This window comes from Oryctolagus cuniculus, chromosome 12 (assembly GCF_964237555.1).
Source record: "Oryctolagus cuniculus chromosome 12, mOryCun1.1, whole genome shotgun sequence".
Taxonomy (NCBI): domain Eukaryota; kingdom Metazoa; phylum Chordata; class Mammalia; order Lagomorpha; family Leporidae; genus Oryctolagus; species Oryctolagus cuniculus.
Window position 1 is genome coordinate 68,287,203 of NC_091443.1, and position 15,089 is coordinate 68,302,291.

The 15,089-nt window shown below is 47.0% G+C and overlaps 1 protein-coding gene across 5 annotated transcripts in view; it reads left to right on the forward strand.

Moving 5' to 3' along the window:
* Positions 1–14,033, forward strand: part of SQOR (sulfide quinone oxidoreductase) — a 68,177-nt gene extending 54,144 nt beyond the window's left edge. For all 5 annotated transcript variants that reach the window (XM_002717886.5, XM_070054132.1, XM_070054135.1 and 2 more), the window contains 4 exons: positions 5,910–6,093; positions 11,912–11,979; positions 12,273–12,451; positions 13,726–14,033. In XM_002717886.5, the coding sequence (XP_002717932.1) occupies positions 5,910–6,093; positions 11,912–11,979; positions 12,273–12,451; positions 13,726–13,783 (489 nt within the window). In that variant the 3' untranslated portion in view covers positions 13,784–14,033. The remainder of the gene's footprint in view (positions 1–5,909; positions 6,094–11,911; positions 11,980–12,272; positions 12,452–13,725) is intronic.
* The last annotated feature ends 1,056 nt before the right edge of the window (positions 14,034–15,089 follow it).

Here is a 15,089-nt window from a genome sequence, read left to right on the forward strand (position 1 = left end):
GCTGCGCCGATCCGAAGCAAGGAGCCTCCTCCTGGTCTCCCATGGGGTGCAGGGCCCAAGCACTTGGGCCATCCTCCACTGCACTCCTGGGCCACAGCAGAGAGCTGGCCTGGAGGAGGGGCAACTGGGACAGAATCCGGCGCCCCGACCGGGACTGGAACCCGGGGTGCTGGCGCCGCAGGCGGAGGATTAGCCTGGTGAGCCACGGTGCTGGTCCCTTCTTTCTTTGAAAGGCAGAGAGAGCTAGAGCGAGAGCGAGAGAGAGAAGGACTGAGAGAGGTTAAGAGAGATTGAGTGAGAGAGCACTCCCATCCTCTGGTTCACTCCCCAGATGCCCATAACAGCCAAGGTTGGGAGAAGCTGAAGCCAGGAGCTCTTAATCCTGATCTCCCTCGTAGGTGGCAGGGACCCAAGTACTTTAGCCATCACCTACTGCCTCCCAGGGTGTACATTAGCAGGAAGGTAGAATTGGGAGCCAGAGCTAGGAACCAAACCCAAGCATTTAACCGTGGCATCAAGCACCTGCCCCTTAAACATCCTCCTTGAAGGATCTGCCAGAGCTATCATGTTTCTTAAAAAGATATAACTTTCATGGTGTGGACATGGCCTTTATGTGTCCCCACCCCTCACCTTCCCTCCTTCCTTCCCTCCCTCCTTCCCTCCCTTCCTCCCTCCCTCCTTTCCTTCCTCCCTCCTTTCCTTCCTCCTTTCCTTCCTCCTTTCCTCCCTCCCTCCCTTCCACCCTTCCACCCTTCCACCCTTCCACCCTTCTACCCTTCCACCCTTCCACCCTTCCACCCTTCCATCTTTCCTTCCATCCTGAAAAAGCCGGGGCTGGGCTTTGGGGGCCAGGCCAAATCCAGGAGCCTGGAACTCCATATGGGTCTCCCACATGGGTGACAGGGGCCCAAAGACTCCAGCCATCTTCGGCTCCTTTCCCAAGCACATTAGCAGAAGAGGAACAGCTGGAGCTCGGACCAGTGCTCATCTGGAATGCTGGCATTGCTGGTGGTGGATTAACCTGCTTACCACAGTGCTGGCCCGCAGTGTGCCTCAGTTTCTTCTGTGAAGTGGGAATAGTACTTCTGTAGAGGTGTTCTGAGGATTGGGCACAAGAAGTAAAGGCATCTGGAGAAGCAGCCATGGAAAAACACTGGTTTCCACTAATCAGGCGAGAGCTGTTAGCCGTGAGAAAGCCTCCATGTGCATTTAGTTACTCAACATTGCTTGAGGAATGAAGGGCTCCATAAAAAGTAAGTTTGAGGTGAACCAAAGATTAGTGTTCTAAACACCCAGACTTCAGGTTTTAAGCTTTTTATTTCAAGCTAAAATTCTGAAATTCCTTGCATACATCTTTCTTTCCTTAAATGGAGTGCATTGAATATCATTCAAAATGCTACTGATGGTTCACAGTCATAATTTGTTTTTTAAATATTTGTTTATTTATTTTAAAGAGTTACACAGAGAGACAGGCAGATAGAGAGAGGCAGAGATAGATCTACCCACTGATTCCCTCCCCAAATGGCCACAATGGCCACAGCTGAGCTGATCTGAAGCCGGGAGCCAGGAGCTTCTTCTGGATCTCCACGCGGGTGCAGGGGCCTAATGACTTGAGCCAACTTCTACTGCTGTCCCAGGCCATAGCAGAGAGCTGGATCAAAAGGGGAGCCGCTGAGACTAGAACCGGTGCCCATATGAGATGCCGGTGCTTTAGGCCAGAGTATTAACCTGCTGTAACACAGTGCCGGCCCCATAGATATTGCATTTAATCGTGATATATCTTTAGCCTCCTTTGATCTGGGATGTTCCCACAGCCTTTGTCTTCTATGATACTGACATTTTATAATAATACAGTCTTTCTCCCATCACCCCCCCCCCCTTTGGCTATGCTTTTCAGACTAGAACATTTCACAAGCAATGCTGTGTCCTTCGTGGGTGTCACATTTGTAAGCACACAGTGTTCATTGGCCCTTCACTGATGATGTAATTTTGATCACAAGATATGGTCCAATTTTTCCACTGAATAATTGTTACTATTTTTCTCTCTTCTTGCTAACAAAAGTCTGCAGTAGAAGGCATGTTAAGACCATGCAAAGACTTTACTCATAAAAGTGTTCCTCTAGTATTAGCATCCACTGATGATTGTTGCCTAATCTAATTTTATACCACATTTGTCAGTAGGTTCTTGGCCTTCCTTCTCTCTTAATTAATTCCTGCTATGAAATGAGCAATTCCTGTTTTCCTCCAGTGACTTATCACTCATTATTGTCCTTTTTTAAGATTTATTTTTTATTTGTTTGAAAGGGTTACACAGAGAGAGAAGGAGAGGCAGAGAGATAGAGAGGTCTTCCATCCGCTGGTTCACTCCACAGTTGGCCACAATGGCCGCAGGTGAGCTGATCCAAAGCCAGGAGCTAGGAGTTTCTTCAGGGTCTCCCACGTGGGTGCAGGGGCCCAAGGTCTTGGGCCATCTTGTAATGCTTTCCCAGGCCACAGCAGAGAGCTGAATTGGAAGTGGAGCAGCCAGGACTCGAACTGGTGCCCATACGGGATGCCGGCACTGCAGGCAGTGGCCTTACCAGCTACACCACAGTACCGACTCCATCATTATTGTCTTTATTTTAGTGTTCACATCGTCCCAGATTTGGTCAGTTGGAGCCCCTCCCCACGGGCTCGTGTATCCCAGGGACATGCTCCATCATCTTTTTGAGCACTTTCTTACTTTCTGGTGTCACAGAATGTCCCAGGCCCTCGTATCTACCTGCTCCAGTTCAGGGTCATCGTTTTGAACAGCTCTTATATAGCAGTGCTCACCAGGGCTAATTATCACTTTGTTCTTTGTTTTCATTTGTGTCCTTTGTGTAGTTTTCCTTTTTCCTGGTGCTGGGCAGTTGTAAGTGACTTTGGAAGGTCTCTCCAGCTGAGCTCCTTTAAATTGCTGGTCCTGATTTTTTATTGTCTAGAAAACGAGAGAGCCAAACTTGTTAAATTTTATGTAAAGTAAAAGCAAATGGGCGATGAGGGAGGGCCCAAAGCATACTTTGATGAACCAAAGTGTATGAGCTTAACTTTGTTATTTGGTCTTTTTTACTTTCATTCTCAGCTCTGCTCTGCTTAGTTGAATTTGTAGGGACTTGGATAAAAGGACTTCTAAATGGTTCGTAAAGAAGTAAGATATTTGTTTCTTGTTTGAAATATAGGATTTCATTATTATAGGTCATATATTCTTTTAATTTCACTTTTGAAATCTGAATTTCATAAGAATCTGTCTGCCCAAAGGCTTTTGAATAGCAGCTTTCAATCCTGACTGCCCTGGGATCCCCTGAGGGAGCTTTAAAATATTTGCTGATGCCTGTTTCTCACTCCCAGAGATTTTGATTGATTGGCCTGGGGTACAGACTGAGGATGGGAGGTTTCCAGAATCCCCCTAGTGATTGTAATATTTAGCCAAGATTGAGAACAACTGCTATAAAAAATTAAACGTGTTCAGGTCTACAATCTTGAATCCTTAACAGAGAGCTTGTAACTGATTAGGTCTTAAAAATCTAAACCTGTGGCTAGCGCCACGGCTCACTAAGCTAACCCTCTGCCTGTGGTGCTGGCACCCTGGGTTCTAGTCCCGGTCGGGGCGCCGGATTCTGTCCCGGTTGCTCCTCCTCCAGGCCAGCTCTCTGCTGTGGCCCGGGAAGGGCAGTGGAGGATGGCCCAGGTCCTTGGGTCCTGCACCCGCATGGGAGACCAGGAGGAAGCACCTGGCTTCTGGCTTCGGATCAGCGTGGTGCGCCTGCCATAGCGCACCGGCCGTAGCTGCCATTTAGGGAGTGAACCAATGGAAAGGAAGACCTTTCTCTCTGTCTCTCTCTCTCTGTCTAACTCTGAAAAAAAAAAAATCTAAGCTTACTTCACATCCTAGAGTAGTAGGGACTTTGGACATTATGTAGTCCAGTGCATTTCTTTGTGGGTCAGCACATGTGCCCATGAGGTGCAGTGGCCTGTCACCTTGCAGCATTTTTCTTTTCATTGTAAATGAACTGGGTTCTCAAGCCAGAGATTCTAGGAACCTGATGCACAGGCTTGTGTTACAGTGCAGGTTTCTGCTCTTCACTGAGTCCTGCCAGTTTGGGATCTCAGGGTGATGGGACTCAAAGACCTGCATTTTCTTTTTTTTTTTTTACAGGCAGAGTGGACAGTGAGAGAGAGACAGAGAGAAAGGTCTTCCTTTGCCGTTGGTTCACCCTCCAATGGCCGCCGCGGCCAGCGCACTGCGCTGATCCGATGGCAGGAGCCAAGTATTTATCCTGGTCTCCCATGGGGTGTAGGGCCCAAGCACTTGGGCCATCCTCCACTGCACTCCCTGGCCACGGCAGAGAGCTGGCCTGGAAGAGGGGCAACCGGGACAGAACCCGGCGCCCCGACCGGGACTAGAACCTGGTGTGCCGGCGCCGCAGGCGGAGGATTAGCCTATTGAGCCGCGGCGCCGGCCAAAGACCTGCATTTTCTACAAGTCTCCCAAATGTTGCTTAAAAACACCAAAGTTGTAAAGCCACTGCTCTGAATGGATTATTTGTATTAATAAAGAGTAACCAAGTTGTTTACCATGTATAGTTGATGAAAATAAGTAATAGATACAGAATATGCTCCAACTGACTGTTAATGTTAATTTTTAATACATCCATAAAGTAGACCCTAGTGTTTCTTTTGCATAGGATGTTAGCTCAGTGACTTTATGGTTCAGAAAATATTTTAACTTTCTTTCTAGAAAAGATGAATGTCATGCATGAGATTCAAGCACACGCATTAACTCCATCAGCTAGAGGTGGACCTAGTAAGGTTTAGATCTCAGTTCAGAAAAGTAGCTCTGGTTGACTGCAAAAATGAAGAAATAGCCTCAATGATAATTTGATGGATGATGTTTATTGGCTATTTCATCCATTATCTTACAGACAACAGACGGGCTCAGGGCCTATGCCTCCAAAGAGCCATCCAAGATTATCCTCTAGAGGAACACTAACCATGTGCATCCCTCTTTCCTTAAGGTTTATTAAGCTTACAATGATCTGAGAATTGGAATACATATCAGTCACCTTCCTAATCCCACTGCCATTAGTGATTGCTGGCTTTGATTAGAGCATGGGCCTTCTTACGGAAGTCAGGGACTATTGGCTCTCGTAGATTTGTTAATGTTTTTACCCTAATGAAATGTTATGTGAACAACTAAATAAACTAAAAAAATATACAAAAATCACATACACAGACAAAGTTAAATGTGCCAGCAACAATGATTAGGATGGGTCAGTGTAGTATTACCAAGTGTAACATCGATAAAGGTGTTTGGAAAAAGAAATCTACCCACTCTCTCTGCTCTGCTCAGTAAACCCAATACTGAACCAACCTCTGTCCTCAAGAGTGCCAACTAATATTTTTATCACTCCACCTTTCACTTTAAATTGGCAATTTGATAATTTTATGTGTTTTGGGTATTGACCTATATTTGGGAATGATGCTCACTTCCCAGCTCCTAACATGGCCTTTCCAAGTTTCACCTCCTTCCAGAGTAAACTGAAGTACAGGTTGACAGCCGAGGGTCAGGGACAGCGTGACCGGAACACACCATCCCCTTGGTTTCAGTAATAACAGAAGCACCGTTAGGTTCCTTCAGGATATTAGTGAACTCTACTCCAACATCTCAGACTTCCTCACACCTCCTGCTGAAGGGGTCACGTAAGGAGACCATGTCAGTGGGAGAGGGGATATTAGATTGTCGCTGTCCTCTGCGGACACATGTCAGACCTCACAGAGGGTGTGGGTTGCTGTAAACGCTAACTGAGTAATGCTGAGGAAGGTGGGGGAAGAGCTGTGCAGTTGTAGAAATATTGAAAAAATGCAAATTTGGATGCTCTCTCGTGTAGTACGAAATGCTTCATGTCACACCACCTATGAGCCCGCCTGATGTCCTCAAGACGAGTCCCGTGGCTGATGCTGCTGGTTGGGTGGATGTGGATAAAGAAACTCTGCAGCACAAGAAATATCCAAACGTGTTTGGGATCGGGGACTGCACCAACCTGCCCACGTCGAAGACTGCTGCTGCAGTCGGTGAGGCAACCTGTTCTGTTTCTTTCTTTTTTTTTTTTTTTAAGATTTATTTTATTTACTTGAAAGACAGAGTTACAGAGAGAGGTAGAGACAGAGAGAGAGGTCTTCCATCTGCTGGTTCACTCCCCAGATGGCCGCAATGGCCAGAGCTGTGCCAATCTGAAGCCAGGAGCCAGGAGCTTCTTCCAGGTCTCCCATGCAGGTGCAGGGGTCCAAGGACTTGGGCCATCCTCCACTGCTATCCCAGGCCATAGCAGACAGCTGGATTGGAAGAGAAGCAGCTGGGTCTAGAACCGGCACCCATATGGGATGCTGGTGCTTCAGGCCAGGGCATTAACCCGCTGCACCACAGCGCCGGCTTCAACCTGTTCTGGTTCTCCCTCTCTCGAAGTGGCATCCCACCAAGGCACCGTGATAACGAAAACCAAAGTTTGGCACACACAGCATTCCACTAATGCTGGAAAAACTTTTGTGGCCTGGATGTGACTTTGACCAGGCCGAGATAGAAACAGGTTGTCAGTGAACCTGGCGTTGCAGGAAGAAGAAAGTATCTTTCAAGTGTGTCGCACTAGAGTAGCATGAGCTTATCTGCCTTTTATAGGTCAGAAGGGCTGTTTTCGGGAAGGGGGCATTAGAGAGAGGACATTACTTTTCCAGCTGGGCGAATTTATTACTTCTCATACCGCCATACTTGGGGTGCTGGAATTCTTTGCCCCTGACGCCAGGCAAGTTAGCTACTTTTCTTCTGCCTGAAACACCACAGAGATAGGGAAGCATTTGTTTCCCTGGAAAACACATGCAAGTCGATGAAAACTTGCAGACCAGAAAATTGTTCTGTTAAGACAAATACCGTGGAGCGTGCTCTGATTGGTACACGATGGAGGCCTCCGCCTGGAAAACTAAATTCTTCACCTCGATGTTCTGCACTAGCAGTGATGGGGAGAATTACCTTTTAGATTCTGTCCTTGCAGACAGGAACTGTCTTCTCTGGGTGCCATAAACCATGGGCTGCCTTGCTGATGGGAATGGTAGTGTTCTGTGTGAATTAGATGCCCGCAGAACTTGTTTCACTTTCGCAGACTCTTTCAACCTCAAGAAGGACTTTCTAAAGAAAAAGCATCACTGATGGTCTTTTTCATTATTACTAACAACTTTCTCCCATTTTTTTTAATTTCAAAAATCTCATACTATGAAAGATTTGAAAGTACAATGAATACTTATATACCCTTTAGATATAAATCAGTTATTAATATTTTGTGACATTTGCTTAATCATTCTATATACATGTTTTGGGCTGAATTGTTTCAAATTAAGTTTGGATATTGTGGTACGTCACCTTGAATCCGTGCTTCACTCTGTATCTCCTTAGGGAAAGGACAGTCTCCTCCATATGTGTAAGACCAATTATCACATCCAAGAAGGTTGCCATTAGATAACAGAATAATCTCTTACTACAATTTAGTTCATGTGGATCCAGTTGTCCTACAGATGTCACTTGTAGCTTTTGTTTCCCCTTAAATCCACATACTGTGTTTATTGTCATATCTGTTTGGCCTCCTTTAATCTATAACAGGTCTCTCTGACATTTAAAGAACTTTCTTGACGTTGGTATTTTTGAAGAGTACAGGCTGGTCATCTTCAAAATGTAGAGTATCCTGGGACCGGCACTGTGGCCTAGTAGGCTAAGACTCTGCCTGTGGTGCTGGCATCACACGTGGGCACCAGTTCTAGTCCTGGCTGTTTCTCTTCCAATCCAGCCCTCTGCTGTGGCCTGGGAAAGCAGTAGAAGATGGTTCAAGTCCTTGAGTCCCTGACCCTTATTGGAGACCGGGAAGAAGTTCCTGGCTCCAGGCTTTGGATCAGCTCAGCTCTGGCCATTGTGGCCATCTGGGGAGTGAACCTGTGGATGGAAGACCTCTCTCTCTCTCCCTCTCTCTTTCTGTAAGTCTACCTCTCAAGTAAATAGATAAAATCTTTATAAAAAATGTAGACTATCCTATAATTTAGGATTTATGGTTAGATTCAGAGTCTGTTTTTTGGCTAGAATCTCCATACCTCCCACTGTGGCACCTCAGGAGCCCATCATGTTAGCTTGTCTGGTATTTTTCTAAAAAAAAAAAAAATATTTCTTTGAAAGGCCAAGAGAGTGCGAGAGAGAGAGAGAGAGAGAGAGAGATCTCCCATCTGCTGGTTCATTCTCCAAATACTCAGCAACAGCCAAGGCTGTGTCAGGCTGAACACATGAGCCAGGAGCTCAATCTAGGTTTCCCATGTGGGTGGGACCAACTGCTGGGCCATTACCTGCTGCCTCCCAAGGTGGGCATGAACAGGAATCTGGAATTGGGAGGGGAGCGGGACTCAAACCCTGGGTACTCTGCTACTGGATACAGGTGTCCCAAGTGGTATCTTAACCACGACTGCCAGATGCCAGCTCCAGTTTTGTCTTTGTGAAGCTAGATTTCATCCCTGGGTTAAGGATTGTCTGTTGTTAATCTTTTCCATTGTCAAAGTACCTTTCCTCCATGTAATTTATAGAAGGTCTATGGGGTGATACTTTGAATTTATATTCAGTGCTGACTTTGTGTGGTAAAAATACCTGTGATGTGAGACCCTGATTACCCTGTTTTTCAAACAAAACATTTTATCCAGTGGTTCAAGTAGATACTATTGAATATGATTAAACAAAAAGTCTACATGAAAAACCTTGCTCCTAGTCTTGCCTTCCATCTGCTCCGCTTCTGCATCGCCCCCAACCACACGGAGTGCTCCTGTCATGGGCGCCTGTGTGCGTCGTACCATTCATGTGCTATTGGGCAGCCGATCCAGAGCTCACTGAATGAGTCAACTCTGCAGTCACATTTGAGTGTTCCCTGCCCATTTCTGTTCCAAACAGTTCTGCAGTGAATGCTCTTCTTGTCATTTCACATGTGTGGGTGCCAGTCTCTTTGTTCTTCTCCTTAATGTGCAAACAACAGTCGTTCTAGCTTTCTCCAAAGAGGTCTGTGTCTCTCATTAGATTACCACGGCAGATCCTCTTAGTATCCCCAGGCACTGCTCACACTCATTCCACAAATCCTTCCTTGGATTCACCTCCTCCCAGCCTCCTCCAGACCACTGTGCCATCTTGCTTGGTTGGATATTGCTTTCCTGGGACGAATGCCTTCCTCTGCTTCTCTCTCTTCCAGGATTCTCCCTTAATTACCTTCAGCACAGCTAAGACTGGAGGTGGCATTTAACAAAAGTTAACTGAAGGTTTGGCCATAAAAGGAAGGGATTGTCATCCAGGAAAATATACCCAACTTGTGTATGCCTGTGTACTCAGGACAGACAGACAGACAGAGACACACACACACACACACACACACATATCCTGGGCATGGAGTGAGATTGCTCCCTGAGTCCACAGGTCTAACCTCTCTGCAGTGACTCCCTCTTTTAAAAATTTTAAAAAAGATTTATTTATTTGAAAGGCAGAGTTACAGAGAGGCAGAGGCAGAGGGAGGGAGAGAGAGGGAAGGGAGAGAGAGAGGAGAGAGAGAGAGAGAGCAAGCGAGCGAACATCATCCATTGGTTCACTTCTCAAATGGCCACGACACTCAGGTCTGTCCCAGCATGTATCCAGGAGCCAAGAACTCCCTCCTGGTCTCCCAGATGGATGGCAGGAGACCAGATACTTGGGCCATTATCTGCTGCCTTCTCAGGAGCAATAGCAAGGAGCTGGATCCGAAGTGGAGCAGCCAGGACTTGAAGCTGCACCCCACTCTGGGATGCCGGTTTCACAAGCGGTGGTTTAATGTGCAGCACTGCACCACCATCCCCTCATTGCATTTTTGGCTTGAGTGTCGATGGATTACAACTCGTAGGCCAAATGTAACCCACGGCTTACTTTGATGTTGCTGTTTGGGTAGGCTTGAAAATTTATAATCAATTTGATGGTCAATCAGATGATAGCAATTCTTTCTCATCCTGAGAAAAATAATTCCATTCTCTCATTTGTAGATACATATTACAACATATTATTATATTCCGAATTTTAGCAATAAGATTTTTCATGGAAAATCTTTTTTCTCTTTGTTTTATACTGTCTCAGTGGTTTTGTTTCTTGGCCTGCAGGCTTAAAAGTTTCTGTTCCAAAAAAATTTGGTGACCTCTGATTTGGGGGATCACAAAATAACCACTTTAATGAGCATTTTATTTTTTTTATTTTTATTTTTGACAGGCAGAGTGGACAGTGAGAGAGAGAGACAGAGAGAAAGGTCTTCCTTTGCCTTTGGTTCACCCTCCAATGGCCGCCGCGGCCAGCGCGCTGCGGCCGGCACACTGCGCTGATCCGATGGCAGGAGCCAGGTACTTATTCTGGTCTCCCATGGGGTGCAGGGCCCAAGGATTTGGGCCATCCTCCACTGCACTCCCTGGCCACAGCAGAGAGCTGGCCTGGAAGAGAGGCAACCAGGACAGAATCCGGTGCCCCGACCGGGACTAGAACCCGGTGTGCCAGCGCCGCAAGGCAAAGGATTAGCCTAGTGAGCCGCGACGCCGGCCCTTTAATGAGCATTTTTATTTTGTAACATGCAGGCAGCCATTCATCCCTCCCTCCATCCCTTCCTTTGTTTTAAGATTTATTTATTTACTTGAGAGGCAGAATTACAGAGAGAGAGAGACAGAGAGAGAGGCTTTCCATCCACGGATTCATTCCTCAAATGGCTGCAATGGCTGGAGTTGGGCTGATCTGGAGCCAGGAGCTTCTTCTGGGTCGCCTATGTGGGTGCAGAGGCCCAAGTCCTTGGGCCATCTTCCACTGCTATCCCAGGCCTCAGCAGGGATGCTGGATTGGAAGTAGAGCAACCGGGACTCAAACCCACGCCCATATGGGATGCCGACACTGCAGGCGAATGCTTAACCTACTAGCCACAGTGCCGGCCCCAGGTAGCCCATCTTTTCTTGCATATAAATCTAATATCTTCTATTTATAGAGTCACAAATTGCTTCTATCTTTAAAAAGGCAATTTTAATTTTTCAGAATTGAATCCAGACTGGGATTAGGAGATATTAAGGGGTTATTTCTAATATTTTTTGGGAGTGAGCATGCTATTATGTGTGGTTAGAAAAATCCACACCTATCAGAGACACACAGAAACATCTACAGATGAACTGGTATGTTGTCTGCTCTAAGGATATTTCAGAAAAAAATGGCCAATGTGAAGGGATGGATGAAACAAGAACCACAGGGTTTGCACATTTTCATAATAAAAAAGATAGTTCCCCACTGGCGCTGTCATAAAATGAATATGTGTGTGTGTGTGTGTGTGTGTGTGTGAGAGAGAGAGAGAGAGACAGAGAGAGAGAGAATATAGATGGATAGAGATACAGATGTCTCTGTTTCTGGTCTAGCCTCACCCAGGCCAGTCCAGTCCAGAGAAAAGGCCTGTGTTCACTGGCGATGGGTGGTAACTACAGATCTGCCCCGTGAACAGAGACACAGGCTATCCTGCATGGCTAGGGACCCCTGGACACACAGCCCTACCAGGCTGGAGGCAGCAATGCCCGGGAGGAGAGGGAGTGGAGTTGGGGTGGGAACATCCTTATAGTTCTGTGGAGAGTTAACTGTTTAGTTTCAAACCATGGGGCTTGGCTGTACTGAAGAGAGCTCTCCAGTAGACAGAACTGCAGGCAGTAAGAGCAACTGTGTTCCAGTCACGATCTAGAGGGCTCATGAATGGAATCTTCTTAACATACTTATGTTAAGGGTATTTATGTATTAGTTTTTGTGGAAAACCTAGATGCATCTATATATCTAACTGAACTCTTTCTCCTATAGCTGCACAGTCGGGAATTCTTGATCGAACAATTTCTTTGATAATGAAGAATCAAACACCAATGAAGAAGGTTTGTATGCCTTGGCGGAATCACTGTCTCAATTGTCACCTTCCATTCCATGTAAAAGTAGTGTTTTTTCACGATTTTGCCACTTTGTTAATTAGTTTCCCCAATATAGTCGCTTCACTTTTTGCCTTTAGGACTATTCTGTGTTATAAAAATCTGTATTTTCACAGTACAAAAAATTAGAAATAAACAGAGAAGAAAAATAATTGCAGCCACTTTAAGCAAGTTGTAGATTCCCTGTCTGTATAGGACCATGAAAGCAGCTCCTTCCAGCTCGATCTCATTTTGAATTTCAGTACGATGGCTACACGTCGTGTCCGCTGGTGACCGGCTACAACAGTGTGATTCTTGCCGAGTTTGACTACACAGCTCGGCCGCTGGAAACCTTCCCCTTTGATCAGAGCAAAGAGCGCCTTTCCATGTACCTCATGAAGGCTGACATGATGCCTTTCTTGTACTGGAACCTGATGCTGAGGTAGGTGCATCACCGGCTTGGGGGCAGAGGGCTCGCTTTGTAACGTGCCGCACCAGCCTGTGCAGGGTGAGTGTTCCAAGGAGACCTTCTGGCTTCCGGGGACATGGCCACCTGGAGCATGACTTGCTAACAGCATCTGCCTTGTGTGCCTCTTCTTAAGGGTTAGTGATCGGGGCCCTCAAAGGATTCTGAAATCTCAGCAGACGCCGGAAAGAGGGCTGTCCTGGGTGAGAACAGCGGTCTGAGTGCATCTGCCACCTGCAGGGGAGGCAGCCTCTGCTCTTCATTGTTGGCAATGACCAAGCCTTCGGTCTTCCGTGCTCTCACTCTTTGCTACTGGTTAAATAAGAAATATAATAATAATAGTCATAATAATATAGTAGTAGTAAATCACTTTCATATGTCAAGTACTTTCTCACCTACTACCTTACTTTGTTTTTATTGTTATGGGAAAAAATGAAACAGTGATAATCTTCAGAGTCACTCTTGTGTTTGAATCATGCCTCCATCACAGATTAGCTATGTGTCTTGGGACAATTTGTGTAATCTCTCTGTTTTCTTATCTGCAAAATGAAAGTAATATTGCCTATCTTACAAATGGAGATGGATGAGATAACATATAAAGAGACAGGTACATAGTAAGCATCAGTAGGTAAACAGGGTAAATAAAATACAACCTCTTCTTTCCATGAGACGGTGGTCTCACTTGGTTTTTTGCAAACTCATGAGGTGGGTGAGTCAGGATACCTGTACCGATGATCCTCAGCCAAGAATGGTTTTGCCCCTCCCCACAGGGGACACCTGGCAGTATCTGCAGACATCTTTGGTTGTCATGACTGGAGGACGCCACTGGCATCCAGTGAGCAGAGGCCAGGGCTGCGGCTAAACATCCTACAATGCACAGGGTGGCCTCCACAGCCGAGAGCCATGTGGTCCCAAACGTCAATAGGGTGAGGTTGAGAACTCTGACCTGCGTTTCGTGTACGAGTGAGTGAAAGCATAGAGGCTGGCAGGTAGGTGTGACAGAGGCTTCCCCCAGGTGTGCTGAACTGGATCAGCTAGCCAGATTCAAACAGTGAGCCGGTGTCCCAGCCAGGACTGCCAGCAGGTCAGCCCCTCGCAGTCCTGGGCTCTTTCTACTCCACCAGACAAGTTGTACCTGATGTGCCATGAGCATGCTCTGTGAGCATCCTGGCTTCCCTTCCCCAGCGTCCTGCTGGCTGAAGTCACTGCAGCTCTTTGGCTTCAATGATCGCTTCCTTTATTTCTTACAGGGGCTACTGGGGAGGACCGGCCTTTCTGCGGAAGTTATTCCACCTGGGTATGAGCTAAGGCTGGTTCAGGCCTTGCTCTCCTCGGATGCATGAAAGTCACAGTTAATGATTGACCACGAGCAGCCTGAAGGACTCAGGACCTAACCCTGCCAAGAGCGTCTTGCTGGATAATGGTGCCCATGTGCCGACCTTTCCAGTATCTCTGAACAGCCACCATGTGGGCTGCCCCAGATGTTTTTTTTTTTTTGAAATATGCAAATGAAAGAATAGACTTCTATTTTCTAAATAAAAGTGTGCCATTGATTGAGTCCTATGAGCACCTTTTCTCTTGACTGGTAGGAATGAAAAGTGGTAGCACTTGGGGGAAAGAGATGGTGCTGGCAGAATAGCTTACTTGTGGTCTACTGTAAGTATTCCACTTACAGCTGACGTGATAGGGCCTATTTGGAGTCCCAGCGAAGAGTCACTCCAGGAACAGTGTTGTTCGGACACACTGTGCGGTGGTCCTCAGTGTGTGTTGCTTGGAGCTCCTGTTGCAGAAGCATGGAGGAGTGAGTCCAGCCATTGCCCTCCTCCCCCTACTGCCCTGTTTATGCTGAGCCCATGGCTGGACATAGTAGGCTCCTCGTGCTGGCTCGTTCCTGGGGGTATGGGATGCCTCTGCTGGGCAGCTCTGTCTCCTGGACTCCCCGTGAGCTAGGCTGAAACTCTTTCAGGACCACACTGAGTCAGAGGCTCTCCTACCTGATCTTCCTTCCTCTCCTCTGCTCTCTCTTCTCCCAGGGCTTGGACGTGCACGATGGGCTGAAGACCTGCCCTGCCTTCTCTTATTCCCAATAATCTCTCGCAAACCTGTGTTCTCAGGGTACTATTGGTTACCTCCTGAGAATTGACCTGGTTAGTAGGGGGTCAGATGTTGTCTAGAGTGGCCCAGTTTCCTGGTTTGCCCTGGACATTCCTGTTTAACACCTGTTGTCCTGGCATAACTATCAATATTCTAAAATGTCCCAGTTGTTTTTTTTTTTTTTTTTTTTGTTGTTGTTGTTGTTGACAGGCAGAGTTAGTGAGAGAGAGACAGAGAAAGGTCTTCCTTCTGTTGGTTCACCCCCCAAATGGCCACGACGGCTGGCGCTTCGCCAATCCGAAGCCAGGAGCCAGGCGCCTCCTCCCGATCCCCTATGTGGATGCAGGGACCCAGCACTTGGGCCATCCTCCACTGCCTTCCCGGGCCACAGCGGAGAGCTGGACTGGAAGAGGAACAACCGGGACAGGACCGGCGCCCCAACCGGGACTAGAACCCGGGGTGCTGGTGCTGCAGGCAGAGAATTAGCCTAGTGAGCCGTGGTGCCGGCCAAAATGTCCCA